This window comes from Triticum aestivum, chromosome 4A, assembly GCF_018294505.1.
Source record: "Triticum aestivum cultivar Chinese Spring chromosome 4A, IWGSC CS RefSeq v2.1, whole genome shotgun sequence".
Taxonomy (NCBI): Eukaryota; Viridiplantae; Streptophyta; class Magnoliopsida; order Poales; family Poaceae; genus Triticum; species Triticum aestivum.
In genome coordinates, this window is record NC_057803.1 from 569,978,853 (window position 1) to 570,002,440 (window position 23,588).

General features: G+C 48.0%; 1 protein-coding gene across 1 annotated transcript; it reads right to left on the reverse strand.

The window, feature by feature from the left end:
* Positions 1 to 16,143: 16,143 nt before the first annotated feature.
* LOC123087032 (60S ribosomal protein L6, mitochondrial) lies at positions 16,144 to 18,528 on the reverse strand. The gene is made up of 2 exons (XM_044508931.1): positions 18,311 to 18,528; positions 16,144 to 16,790 (listed from the first exon to the last, which is right to left on the reverse strand). Exon 2 carries the CDS (start codon positions 16,739 to 16,741, stop codon positions 16,427 to 16,429), a length of 315 nt encoding a protein of 104 aa, XP_044364866.1. The 5' UTR covers positions 16,742 to 16,790; positions 18,311 to 18,528; the 3' UTR covers positions 16,144 to 16,426.
* Between the last annotated feature and the right edge of the window lie 5,060 nt (positions 18,529 to 23,588).

Sequence of the window (23,588 nt, forward strand, 5' to 3'; positions counted from 1 at the left end):
GTATTTCGAGATTAGGATTTGTCACTCCGATTGTCGGAGAGGTATCTCTGGGCCCTCTCTGTAATGCACATCACATAAGCCTTGCAAGGATTACAACTAATATGTTAGTTGTGAGATGATGTATTACGGAACGAGTAAAGAGACTTGCCGGTAACAAGATTGAACTAGGTATTGGATACCGACGATCGAATCTCGGGCAAGTAACATACCGATGATAAAGGGAACAACGTATGTTGTTATGCGGTCTGACCGATAAAGATCTTTGTAGAATATGTAGGAGCCAATATGGGCATCCAGGTCCCGCTATTGGTTATTGACCGGAGACGTGTCTCAGTCATGTCTACATTGTTCTCGAACCCGTAGGGTCCGCACGCTTAAGGTTACGATGACAGTTATATTATGAGTTTATGCATTTTGATGTACCGAAGGTTGTTCGGAGTCCCGAATGTGATCACGGACATGAAGAGGAGTCTCGAAATGGTCGAGACGTAAAGATTGATATATTGGAAGCCTATGTTTGGATATCGGAAGTGTTCCGGGTGAAATCGGGATTTTACCGGAGTACCGGGAAGGTTACCGGAACCCCCCGGGAGCTAAATGGGCCATGATGGGCCTTAGTGGAAAAGAGAAGAGGCAGCCCTACATGGGCTGTGCGCCTCCCCCTTCCCCTAGTCCTGTTAGGACTAGGAGAGGTGGCCGGCCCCCTCTCTCTCTTTTCCCCCTCCGCGAATCCTATTCCAACTAGGATTGGGGGGGGGGGGGAATCCTACTCCCAGAGGGAGTAGGACTCTCCTGGCGCACCCCTTGTGGCTGGCCAGCCTCCCCCCTTTGGTCCTTTATATACTGAGGTAGAGGCACCCTAGAACACACAAGTTGATCCACGTGATCTATTCCTTAGCCGTGTGCGGTGCCCCCAGCCACCATATTCCTCGATAATACTGTAGCGGAGTTTAGGCGAAGCCCTGCTGCTGTAGTGCATCAAGATCGTCACCACGCCGTCGTGCTGGCGGAACTCCTCCCCGACACTTTGCTGGATCAGAGTCCAGGGATCGTCATCGAGCTGAACATGTGCTCGAACTCGGAGGTGCCGTAGTTTCGGTACTTGATCGGTTTTATCGTGAAGACATACGACTACTTCCTCTACGTCGTGTCAGCGCTTCCGCAGTCGGTCTGCGTTGGGTACGTAGACAACACTCTCCCCTCTCGTTGCTATGCATCACATGATCTTGCATGTGCATAGGAATTTTTTTAAAATTACTACGAAACCCAACAACCATGATCTCCATCATCGTGTCTTCATGAACTCGTCTTGTCAACTATTACTTCTACTACTATGGCTAACGGTTTAGCAATAAAGTAAAGTAATTACATGACGTTTAAGTTGACACGCAGGTCATAAATAAATTAAGACAACTCCTATGGCTCCTGCCGGTTGTCATACTCATCGACATGCAAGTCGTGATTCCTATTAAAAGAACATGATTAATCTCATACATCACATATATCATTCATCACATCCTTTTGGCCATATCACATCACAAGGCATATGCTGCAAAAACAAGTTAGACGTCCTCTAATTGTTGTTGCAAATTTTTACATGGCTGCTATAGATTTCTAGGAAGAATGTTTCTTACCTACGCCAAAACCACAACGTGATATGCCAATTTCTATTTACCTTCATAAGGACCCTTTTCATCAAATCCGATCCGACTAAAGTGCGAGAGACAGACACCCGCTAGCCACCTTATGCAATTAGTGCATGTCAGTCGGTGGAACCTGTCTCACGTAAGAGTACGTTGTTGGGGAACGTAGCAGAAATTCAAAAATTTTCCTACGCAACACCAAGATCTATCTATGGAGAGACCAGCAACGAGTAGAAGGAGAGTGCATCTACATACCCTTGTAGATCGCTAAGCGGAAGCGTTCAAATGAACGGGGTTGATGGAGTCGTACTCGTCGTGATTCAGATCACCGATGATCAAGTGCCGAACGGACGGCACCTCCGCGTTCAACACACGTACAGCCCGGTGACGTCTCCCACGCCTTGATCCAGCAAGGAGAGAGGGAGAGGTTGAGGAAGACTCCATCCAACAGCAGCACAACGGCGTGGTGGTGGTGGAGGAGCGTGGCAATCCTGCAGGGCTTCGCCGAGCACCTACGGGAGAGGAGATGTGTCACGGGAGGGAGAGGGAGGCAACCAAAGGCCTTAGGTATGATTGCTCCTCCTTTTCCCCACTATATATAGGGCCAAGGGAGAGGGGGAGGGCGCAGCCTTGCCCCCTCCTCCAAGGAAGGGGTGCGGCTAAGGATGGGGAGGAGTCCATCCTCCCCAAGGCACCTCGGAGGTGCCTTCCCCTTTTAGGACTCTTCCCTTTTTTCTTTATCTTGGCGCATGGGCCTCTAGGGGCTGGTGTCCTTGGCCCATGTAGGCCAAGGCGCACCCCCTACAGCCCATGTGGCCCCCCGGGGCAGGTGGCCCCACCCGGTGGGCCCCCGGGACCCGTCCGGTGGTCCCGGTACAATACCGATGACCCCGAAACTTGTCCCGATGGCCGAAACAGGACTTCCTATATATAAATCTTTACCTCCGGACCATTCCGGAACTCCTCGTGACGTCCGGGATCTCATCCGGGACTCCGAACAACATTCGGTAACCACATACAAGCTTCCTTTATAACCCTAGCGTCATCGAACCTTAAGTGTGTAGACCCTACGGGTTCGGGAGACATGCAGACATGACCGAGATGTTCTCTGGTCAATAACCAACAGCGGGATCTGGATACCCATGATGGCTCCCACATGTTCCACGATGATCTCATCGGATGAAACACGATGTCAAGGACTTAATCAATCCCGTATTCAATTCCCTTTGTCTAGCGGTATTTTACTTGCCCGAGATTCGATCGTCGGTATCAAATACCTTGTTCAATCTCGTTATCGGCAAGTCACTTTACTCGTTCCGTAACACATCATCCCGTGATCAAATCCTTGGTCACATTGCGCATATGATGATGTCCTACCGAGTGGGCCCAGAGATACCTCTCCGTTTACACGGAGTGACAAATCCCAGTCTCGATCCGCATAAAACAATAGATACTTTCGGAGATACCTGTAGTGCACCTTTATAGTCACCCAGTTATGTTGTGACGTTTGATACACCCAAAGCACTCCTACGGTATCCAGGAGTTACACGCTCTCATGGTCAAAGGAAGAGATACTTGACATTGGCAAAGCTCTAGCAAACGAACTACACGATCTTTGTGCTAGGCTTAGGATTGGGTCTTGTCCATCACATCATTCTCCTAATGATGTGATCCCGTTATCAACGACATCCAATGTCCATAGCCAGGAAACCATGACTATCTGTTGATCACAACGAGCTAGTCAACTAGAGGCTCACTAGGGACATATTGTGGTCTATATATTCACACGTGTATTACGATTTCCGGATAATACAGTTATAGCATGAATAAAAGACAATTATCATGAACAAGGAAATATAATAATAACACTTTTATTATTGCCTCTAGGGCATATTTCCAACAGTCTCCCACTTGCACTAGAGTCAATAATCTAGTTCACATCGCCATGTGATTAACACTCACAGGTCACATCGCCATGTGACTAATACCCAAGAGTTTACTAGAGTCAGTAGTCTAGTTCACATCACTATGTGATTAATACTCAATGAGTTTTAGGTTTGATCATGTTGCTTGTGAGAGAGGTTTTAGTCAACGGGTTTGAACCTTTCAGATCCGTGTGTGCTTTACAAATCTCCATGTCATCTCCTAGATGCAGCTACCACGCTCTATTTGGAGCTATTCCAAACAACTGTTCTACTTGGAGCTATTCTAAATTGTTGCTCCATTATATGTATCCGGTCTCTCTACTCAGAGCTATCCGGATAGGTGTCAAGCTTGCATCGTCGTAACCTTTACGACGAACTCTTTTACCACCTCCATAATCGAGAAAATTCCTTAGTCCACTAGTTACTAAGGATAACTTTGACCGCTGTCCTGTGAGCCATTCTTGGATCACTCTTGTACCCCTTAACTGACTCATGGCAAGGCACACTTCAGGTGTGGTACACAGCATAGCATACTGAAGAGCCTACGTCTTAAGCATAGGGGACGACCTTCGTCCTTTCTCTCTATTCTGCCGTGGTCGAGCTTTAAGTCTTAACTTCGTACCTTACAACTCAGGCAAGAACTCCTTCTTTGACTGATCCATCTTGAACACCTTCAAGATCATGTCAAGGTATGTGCTCATTTGAAAGTATTATTAAGCATTTTGATCTATCCTTATAGATCTTGATGCTCAATGTTCAAGTAGCTTAATCCAGGTTTTCTATTGAAAAACACCTTTCAAATAACCCTATATGCTTTCTAGAAATTCTACATCATCTCTGATCATCAATATGTCAACAACATATACTCATCAGAAATTCTATAGTGCTCCCACTCACTTCTTTGGAAATACAAGTTTCTCATAAACTTTGTACAAACCCAAAATCTTTGATCATCATCAAAGCATACATTCCAACTCCGAGATGCTCACTCCAGTCCTTAGAAGGATCGCTGGAGCTAGCATACCTTTTAGCATCCTTAGGATCAACAAAAACCTTTCTGATTGTATTGCATACAACCTTTCCTTACGAAAACTAGTAAGGAAACTTGTCTTGACATCCATCTGCCAGATTTCATAAATGCAGCTAATGCTAACATGATTCCAACGGACTTTAAGCATCGCTACAGATGAGAAAATCTCATCGCAGTCAACTCCTTGAACTTGTGAAAAACTCTTCGCCACAAGTCGAGCTTTATAGATGGTGACATTACCATCCACGTCCGTCTTCTTCTTAAAAGATCCATTTATCTCAATGGATTGCCAATCATCGGGCAAGTCCATGAAAGTCCATGCTTTGTTCTGATATATGGATACTATCTCGGATTTCATGGCTTCTAACCATTTGTCGGAATTTGGGCCCACCATCGCTTCTCCATAGCTCGTAGGTTCATTGTTGTCTAGCAACATGACTTTTAAGACAGGATCGCCGTACCACTCTGAAGTAGTACGCGTCCTTGTCGTCCTACGAGGTTCAGTAGTGACTTGATCCGAAGTTTCATGATCAATATCATAAGCTTCCACTTCAATTGGTGTAGGTGCCACGGGAACAACTTCCTGTGCCGTGCTACACACTGGTTGAAGTGATGGTTCAATAACCTCATCAAGTCTCCACCATCCTCCCACTCAATTCTTTCGAGAGAAACCTTTCCTCGAGAAAGGACCCGATTCAAGAAACAATCCATATTGCTTTCGGATCTGAATTAGGAGGTATACCCAACTGTTTTGGGTGTCCTATGAAGATGCATTTTATCCGCTTTGGGTTTGAGCTTAATCCTGAAACTTTTTCACATAAGCGTCGCAGCCCCAAACTTTTGAGAAACGACAACTTAGGTTTCTCTAAACCATAATTCATACGGTGTCATCTCAACGGAATTACGCGGTGCCCTATTAAAATGAGTGTGGTTGTCTCTAATGCCTAACCCATGAACGATAGTGGTAATTCGATAAGAGAAATCATGGTACGCATCATATCCAATAGGGTGCAACTATGATGTTCGGACACACCATCACACTATGGTGTTCCAGGCGGTATTAATTGCGAAACAATTTCCACAATGTCTTAATTGTGTGCCAAAACTCGTAACTCAGATATTCATCTCTATGATCATATCATAGACATTTTATCCTCTTGTCACAATGATCTGCTACTTCACTCTGAAATTACTTGAACCATTCAATAATTCAGACTTGTGTTTCATCAAGTAAATATACTCAACATCTACTCAAATCATCTGTGAAGTAAGAACATAACGATATTCACTGCATGCCTCAGCACTCATTGGACTGCACACATCAAAATGTGTTGCTTCCAACAAGTTGCTATCTTGTTCCATCTTACTGAAACCGAGGCTTTTCAGTCATCTTGCCCATGTGGTATGATTTGCATATCTCAAGTGATTCAAAATCAAGTGAGTTCAAACGGTCCATTTGCATGGAGTTTCTTCATGCATATATACCAATAGACATGGTTCGCATGTCTCAAACTTTTCAAAAACGAGTGAGTCCAAAGATCCATCAACATGGAGCTTCTTCATGCGTTTTTATACCAATATGACTTACATGGCAGTGCCACAAGTAGGTGGTATTATCATTACTATCTTATATCTTTTGGCATGAAAATGTGTATCACTACGATCGAGTTTCAATAAACCATTCATTTTAGGTGCAAGACCATTGAAGGTATTATTCAAATAAACAGAGTAACCATTATTCTCCTTAAATGAATAACCGTATTGCGATAGACATAATCCAATCATGTCTATGCTCAACGCAAACACCAAATGATAATTATTCTGGTTTAATACTAATCTTGATGGTAGAGGGAGCGTGCGATGTTTGATCACATCAAACTTGGAAACACTTCCAACACATATCGTCAGCTCACCTTTAGCTAGTCTCCGTTTATTCCGTAGCTTTTATTTCGAGTTACTAACACTTAGCAACCGAACCGGTATCTAATACCCTGGTGCTACTAGGAGTACTAGTAAAGTACACATTAACATAATGTATATCCAATATACTTCTATCGACCTTGCCAGCCTTCTCATCTACCAAGTATCCAGGGTAATCCTGCTCCAGTGGTTGTTCCCCTTATCACAGAAGCACTTAGTCTCGGGTTTGGGTTCAACCTCGGGTTTCTTCACTGGAGAAGCAGCTGATTTGCCGTTTCATGAAGTATCCCTTCTTGCCCTTGCCCTTCTTGAAACTAGTGGTTTCACCAACCATCAACAATTGATGCTCCTTCTTGATTTCTACTTTCGCGATGTCAAACAACGCGAATACCTCAAGGATCATCATCTCTATCCTTGATATGTTATAGTTCATCACGAAGCTCTAGCAGCTTGGTGGCAATGACTCTGGGGAAACATCACTATCTCATCTGGAAGATCAACTCCCACTCGATTCAAGTGATTGTTGCACTCAGACAATCTGAGCACAAGCTCAACGATTGAGCTTTTCTCCCTTAGTTTGCAGGCTAAGAAAATCGTCGGAGGTCTTATACCTCTTGACGTGGGCACGAGCCTGAAATCCCAATTTCAGCCCTCAAAACATCTCATATGTTTCGCGATGTTTCAAAAACATCTTTGGTGCCTCAATTCTAAACCGTTTAACTGAACTATCACGTAGTTATCAAAACGTGTATGTTCGATGTTCGAAACATTCACAAACGATGTTTGGGGTTCAGCACATTGAGCGGTGCATTAAGGACATGAGCTTTCTACTGATCGCATAATCGCTACTATCAACTTTCAACTATATTTTCTCTAGGAACATATCTAAACAGTAGAACTATAGCGCGAGCTACGACATAATTTGCAAAAGGTCTTTTGACTATGTTCAGGATAATTAAGTTCATCTTATGAACTCCCACTCAGATAGACATCCCTCTAGTCATCTAAGTGATTACATGATCCGAGTCAAACTAGGCCGTGTCCGATCATCACGTGAGACGGACTAGTCATCATCGGTGAACATCTTCATGTTGATCGTATCTACTATACGACTCATGCTCGACCTTTCGGTCTCCGTGATCCGAGGCCATGTCTGTACATGCTAGGCTCGTCAAGTTAACCCTAAGTGTTTTCGCTGTGTAAAACTGTCTTACACCCGTTGTATGTGAACGTAAGAATCTATCACACCCGATCATCACGTGGTGCTTCGAAACGACGAACTGTAGCAACGGTGCACAGTTAGGGGAGAACACTTCTTGAAATTTTAATGAGGGATCATCTTATTTACTACCGTCGTTCTAAGCAAATAAGATGTATAAACATGATAAACATCACATGCAATCAAATAAGAGTAGTGACATGATATGGCCAATATCATATAGCTCCTTTGATCTTCATCTTCGGGGCTCCATGATCATCTTGTCACCGGCATGACACCATGATCTCCATCATCATGATCTCCATCATCGTGTCTTCATGAAGTTGTCACGCCAACGACTACTTCTACTTCTATGTCTAACGCGTTTAGCAATAAAGTAAAGTAATTTACATGGCGTTCTTCAATGACACGCAGGTCATACAAAAAATAAAGACAACTCCTATGGCTCCTGCCGGTTGTCATACTCATCGACATGCAAGTCGTGAATCCTATTACAAGAACATGATCAATATCATACATTACATATATCATTCATCACATCCTTTTGGCCATATCACATCACATAGCATACCCTGCAAAAACAAGTTAGACGTCCTCTAATTGTTGTTTGCATGTTTTACGTGGCTGCTATGGGTTTCTAGCAAGAACGTTTCTTACCTACGCAAAGACCACAACGTGATATGCCAATTGCTATTTACCCTTCATAAGGACCCTTTTCATCGAATCCGATCCGACTAAAGTAGGAGAGACAGACACCCGCTAGCCACCTTATGCATCTAGTGCATGTCAGTCGGTGGAACCAGTCTCACGTAAGAGTACGTGTAAGGTCGGTCCGGGCCGCTTCATCCCACGATGCCGCCGAATCAAGATAAGACTAGTAGCGGCAAGCATATTGAACAAAATCAACGCCCACAACTACTTTGTGTTCTACTCGTGCATAGAATCTACGCAATAGACCTAGCTCATGATGCCACTGTTGGGGAACGTAGCAGAAATTCAAAAATTTTCCTACGAAACACCAAGATCTATCTATGGAGAGACCAGCAACGAGTAGAAAGGGAGAGTGCATCTACATACCCTTGTAGATCGCTAAGCGGAAGCGTTCAAGTGAACGGGGTTGATGGAGTCGTACTCGTCGTGATTCAGATCACCGATGATCAAGTGCCGAACGGACGGCACCTCCGCGTTCAACACACGTACAGCCCGGTGACGTCTCCCACGCCTTGATCCAGCAAGGAGAGAGGGAGAGGTTGAGGAAGACTCCATCCAACAGCAGCACAACGGCGTGGTGGTGGTGGAGGAGCGTGGCAATCCTGCAGGGCTTCGCCGAGCACCTACGGGAGAGGAGATGTGTCACGGGAGGGAGAGGGAGGCAACCAAAGGCCTTAGGTATGATTGCTCCTCCTTTTCCCCACTATATATAGGGCCAAGGGAGAGGGGGAGGGCGCAGCCTTGCCCCCTCCTCCAAGGAAGGGGTGCGGCTAAGGATGGGGAGGAGTCCATCCTCCCCAAGGCACCTCGGAGGTGCCTTCCCCTTTTAGGACTCTTCCCTTTTTTCTTTATCTTGGCGCATGGGCCTCTAGGGGCTGGTGTCCTTGGCCCATGTAGGCCAAGGCGCACCCCCTACAGCCCATGTGGCCCCCCGGGGCAGGTGGCCCCACCCGGTGGGCCCTCGGGACCCCTCCGGTGGTCCCGGTACAATACCGATGACCCCGAAACTTGTCCCGATGGCCGAAACAGGACTTCCTATATATAAATCTTTACCTCCGGACCATTCCGGAACTCCTCGTGACGTCCGGGATCTCATCCGGGACTCCGAACAACATTCGGTAACCACATACAAGCTTCCTTTATAACCCTAGCGTCATCGAACCTTAAGTGTGTAGACCCTACGGGTTCGGGAGACATGCAGACATGACCGAGATGTTCTCTGGTCAATAACCAACAGCGGGATCTGGATACCCATGATGGCTCCCACATGTTCCACGATGATCTCATCGGATGAAACACGATGTCAAGGACTTAATCAATCCCGTATTCAATTCCCTTTGTCTAGCGGTATTTTACTTGCCCGAGATTCGATCGTCGGTATCAAATACCTTGTTCAATCTCGTTATCGGCAAGTCACTTTACTCGTTCCGTAACACATCATCCCGTGATCAAATCCTTGGTCACATTGCGCATATGATGATGTCCTACCGAGTGGGCCCAGAGATACCTCTCCGTTTACACGGAGTGACAAATCCCAGTCTCGATCCGCATAAAACAATAGATACTTTCGGAGATACCTGTAGTGCACCTTTATAGTCACCCAGTTACGTTGTGACGTTTGATACACCCAAAGCACTCCTACGGTATCCAGGAGTTATACGATCTCATGGTCAAAGGAAGAGATACTTGACATTGGCAAAGCTCTAGCAAATGAACTACACGATCTTTTGTGCTAGTCTTAGGATTGGGTCTTGTCCATCACATCATTCTCCTAATGATGTGATCCCGTTATCAACGACATCCAATGTCCATAGCCAGGAAACCATGACTATCTGTTGATCACAACGAGCTAGTCAACTAGAGGCTCACTAGGGACATATTGTGGTCTATATATTCACACGTGTATTACGATTTCCGGATAATACAGTTATAGCATGAATAAAAGACAATTATCATGAACAAGGAAATATAATAATAACACTTTTATTATTGCCTCTAGGGCATATTTCCAACATACGTGTAAGGTCGGTCCGGGCCGCTTCATCCCATGATGCTGCCGAATCAAGATAAGACTAGTAACAGCAAGTAAATTGACAAAATCGACGCCCACAACAACTTGTGTTCTACTCGTGCATAGAAACTACGCATAGACCTAGCTCATGATGCCACTGTTGGGGATCATAGTAGAAATTTAAAAATTTCTACGCATCACCAAGATCAATCTATGGAGTAATCTAGCAACGAGGGGAAGGTGAGTGCATCTACATACTCTTGTAGATTGCTAAGCGGAAGCGTTGCAAGAACGCGGATGAAGGAGTCGTACTCGCAGCGATTCAGATCGCGGTTGATTCCGATCTAAGCGCCGAACAACGGCGCCTCCGCGTTCAACACACGTGTAGACCGGTGACGTCTCCCACGCCTTGATCTAGCAAGGGGAGAAGGAGAGGTTGGGGAATACCCCGTCCAGCAGCAGCACGACGGCGTGGTGGTGAAGGAGGATCGTGACAATCCCCCAGGGCTTCGCCAAGCACCGCAGGAGAGGAGGAGGACTTGGGAGAAGGGGAGGGCTGCGCCAGAACTTGGGTGCGGCTGCCCTCCCACCCCCACACATATATATAGGGGCAAGGGAGAGGGAGGCCGGACCCCTCAGATCCAATCTGAGGAGGGTCAGCGGCCATGGGGGTTGCCTTGTCCCCCAAGGCAAGGGGGCGCCCCCCTTTAGGGTTCCCCCAAACCCTAGGCGCATGGGCCCTAGGGGGGAGGCGCCCAGCCCACTAAGGGGCTGGTCCCTCTCCACACACAGCCCATAGGGCCCTCCGGGGCAGGTGGACCCTCCCGTTGGACCCCCGGAACCCCTTCGGTGGTCCCGGTACAATACCGATAACCCCCTGAATTATTACGGTGACCGTATGATGACTTCCCATATATAAATCTTTACCTCCGGACCATTCCGGAACTCCTCGTGACGTCCGGGATCTCATCCGGGACTCCGAACAACATTCGGTAACCACATACATCTATTCCCTATAACCCTAGCATCGTCGAACCTTAAGTGTGTAGACCCTACGGGCTCGGGAGTCATGCAGACATGGCCGAGACAACTCTCCGGTCAATAACCAACAACAAGATCTGGATACCCATGTTGGCTCCCACATGCTCCACGATGATCTCATCGGATGAACCACGATGTCAAGGATTCAATCAATCCCGTATACAATTCCCTTTGTCTATCGGTACAATACTTGCCCGAGATTCGATCGTCGGTATCCCGATACCTTGTTCAATCTCGTCACCGGAAAGTCCCTTTACTCATTCCGTAACACATCATCCCGTGATCAACTCCTTGGTCACATTGTGCACATTATGATGATGTCCTACCGAGTGGGCCCAGAGATACCTCTCCGTTACACGGAGTGACAAATCCCAGTCTCGATTCATGCCAACCCAACAGACACTTTCGGAGATACCCGTAGTGCACCTTTATAGCCACCCAGTTATGTTGTGACGTTTGGCACACCCAAAGCACTCCTACGGTATCCGGGAGTTGCACAATCTCATGGTCTAAGGAAATGATACTTGACATTAGAAAAGCTTTAGCATACGAACTACATGATCTTGTGCTAGGCTTAGGATTGGGTCTTGTCCATCACATCATTCTCCTAATGATGTGATCCCGTTATCAACGACATCCAATATCCATGGTCAGGAAACCGTAACCATCTATTGATCAACGAGCTAGTCAACTAGAGGCTTACTAGGGACATGGTGTTGTCTATGTATCCACACATGTATCTGAGTTTCCTATCAATACAATTCTAGCATGGATAATAAATGATTATCATGAACAATGAAATATAATATAATAATAACTAATTTATTATTGCCTCTAGGGCATATTTCCAACACATTCTAGGGTAGGCACTTTTGCATGTAGTTGTAATGTTTCCGGTGGCCGTCTTCGTCATCTTCCTCGTCACCTGCCATTGCCACAATTGACACGGGAGCTGGCGCGAAATTAGGGTTTAGGGATGGGGCGGCGTGCTGCAGCCTCGGGGGCTTGGACGTCGGAATGACGATATCCGTGTAGAGGTCGCCGAACTCGTCGTCGTCCTCCATGGCGAAGGCGAAATCGGGCGGGGGAGGCCGAAGGCGGCGGGCGATGGGAGTGAGGGTCGGGGAGTCGCCAAGTTCGTTTTAGAGCTCTGCCTATTAGGAGAAGGGATCTTGGTTTTAGGGGTTCCTTGCTTACTTTTACTGGAAAAAAATAACAATGAGATTTTCTTTTCCGAACGATTTGAAGATTGCTCACCATGTCTGCTGTGCGGTAAAAAAAATTGAGGGTTTTCTAATATCTCAGATCAGGACATATAACATGTAATCCGGCACTCGTCAATTCACCACATTGTGTACCGGTTCTCAAACTTGTGTTGTTATTGTTGTTGATCTAACCGAGTGCGTTTTTGCTCAGTTGTACGTGCAGGAGGTGGCGTCTGGCCCTATTTTGTTCAGCCAAATGAATTGAAACATCAAAAGTAAAAGAAAATGTAGTTTGTTTGGTTGGATTAAAATGGGTCGCCAGCTACCCTAAACAATAGACATTTGCACCCCTAGTTAAACATAGAGAAACAAGTAAAATTCACACAAAAACATAGATTTTCTATGAGACGCCCCAAATGATATCCACCAAAAAGCGCACTCAAACTTCCTTTTGCAACATTTAAAAGTCGCAATCCTTACATCATCGTGATGTTCTCATCCTCGATACAGCGGCTGCATTCTTCTCTATCAATGTCGGAGTTCAAGTTCATTGTGACGTCAACTTACATACCAAGTGACAAATAAAGTTATTGTGAAGTTGGTGTTGGGTAGAGTGTGAATTTGCAAGTTTGAAAGTTTGCTACTCCCTCCGTCCCATAATGTAGTGTAGTGTAAAAACACTCTTATATTATAAGACGAAGGAAGTATTAGTATAAACAACACTATTATATTATGGGATGGAAAAAGTATTTATTAGTCACACTTCACCTGTCATTAAATACATATGTGAATTTACGTGTAAATTTTTAAAATTTGGACGTAGGGCGAAAGCTCGCCCGCATGTGCCATGCACTATCTTTACCGATGTATTTTCTGTTACTAAAGTTGTATTAAATCAGCGTCAATTAATATGAATTAGAAGGAGTAGCTTACGTCAGTCTTAAATTTGGCACCGTTATGCCAGCCAGTTCCGCTCGAGCGACACCGTTACGTACCGGACAGTTAACTCGAGTCACTGCCTGAATTTGGCGTATTGGCGTATTCTCCACGTGATCTGGTTTGGTTCGGCCAATGACGTAACGCCAAAGCTCATCAAGTGATGCATCTAAAAGATCTGTAGCTTGTAACCACCAGCGCTCGCCAGGTGAAAAGAAAGGTCAGCATCTGTGGGCTGCTTTGGCAGGAAACTTGGTTGTCTCTTGCTATCTCGGATGCAAGCTCATGTCTTCTCTGCGGTGTGTGTGGTCAGTGCATCTCCAACGACAGCTCATAAATTTTCTCCGGCATTTAGCCGCAGACATAAAGATCAGTCCATGGGCACAAATGCGGAAGGCTGCCATCTAATGCTGTCCGCATACATTTCAAACACTTTGGCAACAAACCGAAAGAAATCCGTACAAACACGGTGGATTTCATACATACCGGACAATATTCATGCAAACACGGCGGATTTTCGTTAGATTTTGAACATTCAAAGCAAAAAAGAAACCGTTCCGACCCGACCCTAAACCTATCCTACGGCGGCGGCCGGCACCCAACCCCTTGTCGTCCTTCATCCGTCGTCTCCATGACCACCGACGATCAGACCGATAAAGTGAAGCTACGGTCTCCGGCGAGGAAGAGTAGACCACGGGAGACGGACCAGCCCACATAGGGCACAAAGGCCCTGCCGCCTCCCGTGCCCTACTCATCCTCGGAGGAGTCCGTGCCTTGTCCATCGCCAGTGGACGTAAGGTCCACAATGGAAATGGTGGTGCCCGCGCTGTCGTCGTCCCACCGGGCCGCCGGATGGTTCGGTGACGACTCGTAGCAGGCGCAACTGGCGTTGTTCTCCTCTATGATCGCCCAGAGCTGCGCCACGGCGGTGGCCGCTTCCTGGCGAGCGACGGCTTGAGCGTGGATGGCATCGTAGATGGCACACTACTCCGCGACGAAGTTGGGGTTCGCCACAACCATTGCCACCACGGCCTCCTTGCTCACGCGCTCGCCGACATAGGCGCAGGCTGCCCCTTCGCGATGGCGGTGTTATAGTGTGTATGCGCATGCTTCATTATGAAGCCGACGTGCACAGGCGGGGCCCCGGGGCGGTGTCGTCAGAGCCCGTCTACATCATGGTGTCGTCCTCGTTGTCGGAGACCTCGGGCGAGCTGGCCGGCAAGCTGGACTTGATCCGCCTGGCACGGCGGCTCTGCCAGGCAGTGGCATGGGCGGCCACCGCGTGCTTCATCTCAGTGGAAAGGCTCTCCCGCAAAGTTTCGCCGCCTGCAGTCATGGCGGATGCAGTGCAAGGGAAGAGGATGTGGAGCAGGCTTGTGTTGTGGCGTGGAGCTAGTCGGGTGTGGTCGTCTTTAAATAGCGGATTCCCGTGAGGCCAGGCATCCGGGTGCGTCAATGCACGACGCCAGAGTGGGTTTCTCGGTCGACAAGCCTGCCTAATGGCGGCATGCGGACGGACATACATTCAACGAGCATGGTAGATATCCGCCCCGTCCGGTCCAGTAATGCGTCTCCGGCATTGAACAAACGCGGACACCGAAGAGGTGAAGAGGCAATGAGAGGTCGCGTCCGTCCTGAGTCGTCTTCAATGTGGAGCGGCACGCTCTACAGTGGCACGAAAGCAAGCAGCTGGTGCCGGGCGGGAACGCGTGCGGGAGAGGAAGGAGGGGTTTGGAGTGTGCTAGGGCGATTAGAAGCGGGCATGGCAGCAGTCCGAACTCTCGCAAAGCCCCTCATGGTTGTCTCCGTTTGCAGAAGAAAATGCGTGTACAAGCCCGCGTTAAATGGCTTCCGCTATCCAGACAACGCGGTTTGGATATACATGGACGGTTTGAAGGTCGCCGTTGAAGATGGCCTTTTGGTCAGCGAGTGTTGCCCTCCGTGGATAATTGTGACAGTTTTAGTCTAGATTTAAGTATATTAATCGGGCAGCTCTCTTTCCCTTTTTCTGAATTAATCAAGATCCTTCAAGGCCGACATAAAAAGAAAATCACCCCCAAGCAGCAGATTCAACAAAAACACTATCACAAAGCATACATCCAGAACCGTGAATTATTTGTGAAGAACAAATATCATAACAAGGTACTCCCTCAAGTTTTGAATTATAAGATGTTCTAATTTTTTCCTAAATCGCATGTATAGACGCATTTTAGCGTACTTGTTCACTCATTTCAGTCCGTACATAATCCATATTAAAATATCCAAAACATCTTATAATTTGGAACAAGGTGATAGTAGCTAGCTATTACTTCCTCCATTCCTAAATATAGGTCTTTCTAGAGATTTCAACAGATGACTACATGCGATGCAAAATAAGTGAATCTAGACTCTAAGATATGTCTATATACATCTTTATATGGTAGTTCATTTGAAATCTCGAAAAAGACTTATATTTAGGAACGGAGGGAGTAATATTTTGTAGAGAAAAGATGGAGAGTTGTGTCAGCAACAAACACATTGAACTATTGAAGATACGTCACATCCAGCCAGCTCAAAACAAAACAAAAATGTTGGAATCCGCTGATCCACCCCCACCCAACGATATGCATGTTCATCAGACGATTCACATACGTCGCATACGGAGTATTATTACAAAGTCCAGCCTGGTACCGGGGCTAGCCATACTAGCCCAGCACAGAGAAAACCACATGAATTCTGCGGCAACAAACGCGTCGCGGCGCCTTAACAACAGGCTAGAAGTCAAATGGGGAGGCTCACCCATGTGTTACTTCTTCTGCTGCTTCTTCCCCGGCTTCAGCTTTATGACCTCGTCGATGTACAGTATGCCCTTCCCCTTGTACACTTCCGGAGGTTTACTGCTTCGCACGGCTCCGGCGAAATGGTGCACTCTATGCTTGTCGATGCCAGTGCAGCATATTATGTTGGGTTTGAAGCAGAAGACACGGACGGCGGGTGGAGCAGTGAACTGCACCTCATGGCTGTAACCTAGTTTCAGAAACAACTCGCGGCCTCCTTGCTCTGTCCTTGCTTTGAAACCAACTCCGACAAGCTTCAGGAACTGAAAGAACTTGGATTCCATAGCAACAAGGGAAGTTTGTCTGAGGATGAAATGTTTGATTCCGGGTTACCTTAACAAAACAAAGACAAAAGGTTCATCACAAAACTGAGCACTCATGTAAACAAACAGGAGTATGGTCATGCTGCAAGTACTGACAATTTGACATATATACAGATCAGAACTTACTACTTAGATAAATGATTTTCAGACCAAGACAAGAAATTCAGTAGAAATACATATGAATTCATCAGATAATCTCATATAAAAAAGGATGCACGGTCACAAATAAACAACTCTTACTGAAATAACTGGAGGATGAAAATGCTAACTCTAAACTCTGAAGCTCTACTCGGTTCCCCGACTATTGAATATGGCGGTTCACGATGGCATATGTCGAGTCTCTAAACAGGGAATATTCCAGGTTATACAAAAAGTAGCAAGTCTTACAGGGTGAACTCCCTTGTAGGGAACAATCGGTTGAAAAGACCTGGCCATGGAACAAAGTTTATGTGTATGTGGAACAGCGGAAGGTACTGCACACGTTCTATTTGGGTCTCATCTTGATGCCAAATTTTCTGTGAAATTATAGTGTGTGATTTAGGAAAACCAAATTAGTTTGCATGTGTGTGTTGGACTCAGGACAACTCAAAACAAGATTTTACTGAAAGGAACTTGATGTCATGTCCAATTGTTGCTATGCATAAGGAATTAAGGATAAGATTGCTTTGTGTCTTGCAACATTGGAAGAGGTATTGAAAGGGGGGGGAATGGACTAATAGTCAGCTCAAGAAGTAGCCTTGGAAGGCCGAATGAAGTTGACTCAGGAGTAGAGGGTGTTGGGTGAAATCATGTTCATAGTTTGTTTCCTGTTGTATTTCATTTCTTTGCTGCTCACTGTCGGACATGGATGCTGAGTGACAACCCAGTCTCTCTCCAGTGATAACCATATTTACCTTTGATGCAGAACTGGGCAACGCCTTTCATATAAAATAGAAACGCCAATGGGTTTCTCTTTCAACGAAAGGTGAAATTGCAGGCTTGCAGCTATGAATTTAGAGATGGGGGTGTCAGGGTGGTGGAAATCGCCAATTCTCACACGCAATGCTACACTGGACACGAGCTAACACAGCGATATCGATAGCATCTGCCTAAATAGACTACCGATGGGATTAATTGATCATACATTATAAGAAAATCTTGGCTTTTGACAAGCCAAAAGACATACTACACATACATACCACTATTCAAAGCCACTTGGGCACTAAACCTGAAAAAACTATCGTGCCTCCTTCACAAACAACACAAACTAACTGCGAAGATGATGTAAAAAACTACTAGTATAAGTTTACAATGAGCTCGCGATGTTCACGCCTAGGTGGGTAATTGTTGAATTATACTAGCGCGAAAAACACGGAGCATCCACACTTCAATTCACTGTCCACTAGGCCCTAAGCGTGCCGCGTCAAGGAACATCACAAACAAATTCACAGGGCGAGTGATTCCGAGCGGAAATGGACGTGATTCAACGAATGGCGGGAGCAGCCGGCGGATCGAGCAGGGAGGGGGACGGGTGGGTGGTAATCGGCGCACCTGGGCTGCGAAACCCTCGAGGAGATCGTCCTCGCCGATGCCGCGAGCAACCACGGCGGAGGCCGGCGGCTGCGCTCCCTTCGCGTGCCCCGAGTGGCCCTCGTCGGCTCCGAACCAACCGCCGCCGCGCGCCGAGTCGTCGCCGAACTAGGGTTAGGATGCTCTTGTGCGCGGGCTGGGCGGTGCTCGCCGCTGAGGGTGGGTCTAGGCCAGAACCATTTGCGTTTGAGGTTTCGGCCCATTGCAGTTGTGGCAAGTTTTTCTTAGTTCTTTTTTCAATTCTTTTATTGAAGATGCAGTCGTGGCATCTTTCAAAAAGAAAAAAAATGCAGTAGTGGCAAGTATACTTTACTACTTCCCTGTGTTGAAGGAGTGTATTTTAGACACAAACCAATTTACTTGGATAGTTAAAAGGACAGGGAAGAATATCAGATGCTCCCGGTGCACCTCGGTCATTGGATCCAGAATCGAATGGACAACATTTGGTCAATGCGAGTTTTGCTCGAAATGACGTTGGGATCCACATCCTGTGAATGTTGCCCGTTGGATCTGGCCGGGATGCTACCGGACCGCCTAAGATGAGGTGCTACTGGAGCACCTGATATTCTCCCAGTAGGAGAGTGGTATCCTCAGTCCACCAGGGTTTAACTTCCAAATTTGACACTGATACTCGCATTTTTTTGGATTTATTTCAGGCCTTTCGGCTATGTGTGTTTAGTGGGACGAGACTTTTTCGTCGACTGCGAAGGTGTATGTTACGACTTCGCCAATCTCAAAATAATGTGACAGCTCAGTCTCTCGGAAGTGCTTATATGGATAGGGCGTGCGTGAATGCGTTTATGCGGTTCGTTAAGTTCATGATCATTAAGGCTCGACTCGTTAAGCTCGGTAAGATTAATGAGCAAAAAATCCTGCTCGGCTCGGTTCGTTTGAAACTTGTGAGCGCTCGTTAACAGATTCTGATGTGTTACAGTCTACATGATGAGTGTAGATGTGATTTTTAAGAATGAAGATGGTGACTACAAAAGAAAATGCACTAGTTTATTGCCTCATATGTAGATTAGATTGAATAGATAGACTGATGTGCTAAAATAATTTTGTCACGTAAGATGAAATATGTGTTGTGCTATTACTAACGAGCTTAATGAGCTATATGTGAAATTTGTTAGCTCGTTCGTTAAGCTCGTTAGGCTTAACGAGCTGAAATTGATGATTAATTTTGTTTATTAAGAAGCGAGCCACGAGCATAACGAGTCGAACTATCGAGCGCTCATTAAGCTCACGAGCTACAGCTTTTGGTCCGGCCCTACATGGGGTGAAAAATGTATTCATTTTCTTATGCTACTTTTGTTTTCATTGTCCTGGATTGGGTTTTCAGTCAGAGTGATTGTTGGCTAGTAGTAGTACTGCATAAAAGAAACAGGGATAAGTATTTTTTTCCAAGAGTACCCAAATGACGTACTATATTTTCATATACTCGTCATAATAGTGCACGGCAAAACAGTAGTCCTTTTTACAGTGTAGAAAAGCAAGATGTGGGCTGTACAATCACGATGTATTGATCGGTGCACCAGGCACATATATATAAGTACAGAGGTGGGCCACAACCTCAACTATACAGAGAAAACAGGAGGTGAGCCCTATACACAAACATATACGTACACAATATACTCAACACCCCCGCAGTCGTAGCGGCGCCAGGGACGCAGAGACTGGAACGAAACTCCTCGAAGGTGGAAGTCGGCAGTCCCTTCGTCATCACATCGGCGAACTGTTGTGCAGTCGGCACGTGGAGAACCCGAATGCGTCCAAGGGCCACCTGCTCGCGCACAAAGTGAATGTCCAGCTCAATGTGTTTAGTCCGACGATGATGAACGGGTTGGCGGAGAGGTACACCGCAGAAACGTTATCGCAGTAGACAACTGTAGCCTGGGAGACGTCGTGATACAGCTCCTGAAGTAACTGTCGTAGCCAGGTGCACTCAGCAACAGCGTTAGCCATAGCTCGGTACTCAGCCTCCGCGCTGGAGCGCGAAACCATGGGTTGTCGCTTAGACGACCATGAAACGAGTGAAGGACCAAGGTAGACGCAGTAGCCAGAGGTGGACCGACGAGTGTCTGGGCAGCCAGCCCAGTCCGCGTCGGAGTAGGCCAGCATCTGCAGAGAAGTGGACGCCGTGAGGATGAGTCCAAGGGTCATCGTGCCGCGAATGTAACGGAGGATCCGCTTCACGAGGGTTCAATGGGAGTCACGAGGGGCGTGCATGTGAAGACACACCTGCTGAACAGCATACTACAGATCCAGTCTGGTGAGAGTCAGATACTGAAGAGCACCAACAATAGACCGGTAGAAGGGAGCATCCGATGCTGGAGAGCCCTCAAGAGCAGAAACCTTGGCCTTCGTGTCAACAGGAGTAGCAGCAGGGTGACAATTGAGCATACCAGCATGCTCAAAAAGCTCGTGTGCATACTTCTGCTGATGAAGAAAGAAACCGTCCAGGCGACGAACGACCTCAATGCCAAGGAAATAATGTAGAGCACCCAAGTCCTTGATGGCAAACTCGTCACGCAGCCGAAGAGTAATCTGCTGAAGAAGAGTTGTGGAGGAGGCCGTCAGGATGATGTCGTTGACATACAGGAGCAGATATGCAGTGGTGTCACCGTGGCGATAGACGAACAATGAGGCATCCGAGCGAGTGACGCTGAAACCCAGTGTCTGAAGAAACCCGGCGATCCGCTGGTACCAGGCGCGGGGTGCTTGCTTGAGCCCGTAGAGAGACCGAGACAGCAAACACACATGGCCAGGAAGAGATGCGTCGACAAAATCGGTGGGCTGCTCACAATACACCTGCTCCTCAAGATGGCCGTGGAGGAAGGCGTTGGAGACATCCATCTGATGAACTGGCCAGCCTCGGGACACTGCAAGCTGGAGGACGGTGCAGATCGTGCCCGGTTTGACAACCGGGGCAAACGTCTTAGTGAAGTCAACGCCAGCGCGCTGTCGAAAACCACGAACCACCCAGTGAGCCTTGTAGCGCTCAAGGGTACCATCTGAGCGAGTCTTGTGGCAAAAAACCCACTTGCCGGTGATGACGTTGGCGCGAGAAGGCCGGGGAACCAGTGTCTAGGTACGGTTCCGCTGAAGGGCATTGAACTCTTCCTGCATCGCCGCAAGCCAGTGAGGATCACAGAGGGCTGCGCAAGCGGACGCGGGAAGAGGAGACGGCTCCACGGTGGAGACGGCGAGGAGGTACTCATCGCTGTAGTACCGGAGGCTCGGACGGTGAACGCCGGCTCTAGCCCGTGTAACAGGGCCAAGCGGCAGCAGCGGAGCGGTCGGCGTGACAGGCGGCGAAGCCACCGGCGAGGCGGTCGGCGACGGGGCCGGCGAAGAAGCCTGGGAGGCGGCGGCCGAGCCTGGAGTGCCAGAGTCCGCGGCGTCCGAGCCCGCAGCGCCTGAGTCGGGGGCGGCGGGTGAGGGAGGGGCGCCAGCCGCGGCATCGGCCGAGGAGGCCGAGGGGGCAGGCGCCAGCGTGGGGGCGCGCGATGCAGCTCGTCCCATGACGCAAGGACCGCCAAAGCCCGGAGGCGGTCCAAGAGCCGGGCGGGGTCGTCCACCTGACGGAGTCGCCGAAGGGCCGCTGGTGGCCGGCGGTGATGAGGCGACAAGGGGTACGTGCTGCTGAAACGGAAACACCATCTCATCAAAGTAAACGTGTCGGGAGGTGAAAACACGATGGGAGACGGGATCATAGCAGCGATAGCCCTTGGTGTTAGGTGGGTAGCCGAGAAAGATGCAGGCGACGGAGCGGGGTGCAATCTTATGAGGCGCAGTAGCGGCGATGCTAGGGTAGCAAAGGCAGCCGAAGATGCGAAGCTCATCATAAGAAGGTGGTGCACCGAAGAGAAGGTGATGAGGTGCAAAGTTCCCGCGAGTGCGACATGGACGGATGTTAATGAGGAGTGAAGCGGTGGCAAGAGCGTCAGGCCAAAAGCGCGGAGGCACATTGGCATGAAAAAGAAGAGTCCGAATGCAGTCATTAAGAGTGCGAAGGATACACTCAGCGCGCCCATTCTGCTGCGAGGTGTACACACAAGTGAGACGAAAAGTCGTGCCATGTGTGGTGAGAAGAGTGCGAACAACGAGGTTGTCGAACTCCTTCCCATTATCTGTCTGCAATGCGAGAATGGGACGACCAAACTGCGTGAGAACATAGGAGTAGAAGGCGGCGAGAGTGGATATAGCATCCGACTTGCGGCGCAACAGGAAGGTCCACACATAATGCGAGAAATCATCAAGTATGACAAGATAATAAAGAAAGCCCGTGTTACTGGCAACAGGAGATGTCCAAACATCACTATGAATTAACTCAAATGGGTACGATGCAACATGAGAAGAAGCCCTAAATGGGAGACGAGCATGTTTGCCGAGGAGACATGCATGACACGAGTGATCCTCGTTCTTATTACATGTGAAAGAAAAACTCCGAAGTATATGGCGAAGGATGGCAGGATTAGGATGACCCAAGCGAGCGTGCTAAAGATCCACTCCGGTGGCGAGAGCGACAGGGGCGACGGAAGTGGTGGAGGTGGCGGAGTGAACGGGGTAGAGCTCATTGGGGCTGTCACATCAGTGGAGCACCATCCGCGTGCGAGCGTCCTTAACAGAAAAACCACACTCATCAAATTCAATGGTAACATGATTTTCACGTGTAAGAGAAGAACAGAAACAAGATTTTTAATAAGCTCAGGGGAAACTAAGACATTAGACATGTATATTGGAGTGGAGTTAGATGGAAAATATGCATGACCTATGTGGGTGATAGGAAGAGAGGAGCCGTCACCGACGGTGATGCGGTTGGAAGTGTGGACGGGATAGGAGGTGTGGAGGTTACCGGGATAAGCCGCCATGTGGGCGGTGGCTCCGGTGTCCATGTACCAGTCACCGCTGCCGGTGTAGCTGGATGGAGAAGGGGCGGTGTGGAGTGCCACCAGGAGGGCCGGGTCCCATGGCGCCGGCGGGAGAGGCTGTGGCGGGGCCGTCAGGGGCAGCAGGGGTAGCCCGCCTGGCTGCGGCTGCTGACCATAGGGCGCCGCATAGGACTACGGCGTGGCGTAGAACGCCTGGTGCGGCGGTGCCCGGGCGCCGAGGATACCCGGGGCAGGGGCACGGGGAACCGGCATGTAGTAGGCGTGCACGACACCGGTCCATGGGTTCTGGCCAGCGTACCACGGGGCCGGCTGATAGGCTGGCTGCGGCGGGCCGGGTGCTCCTCCCC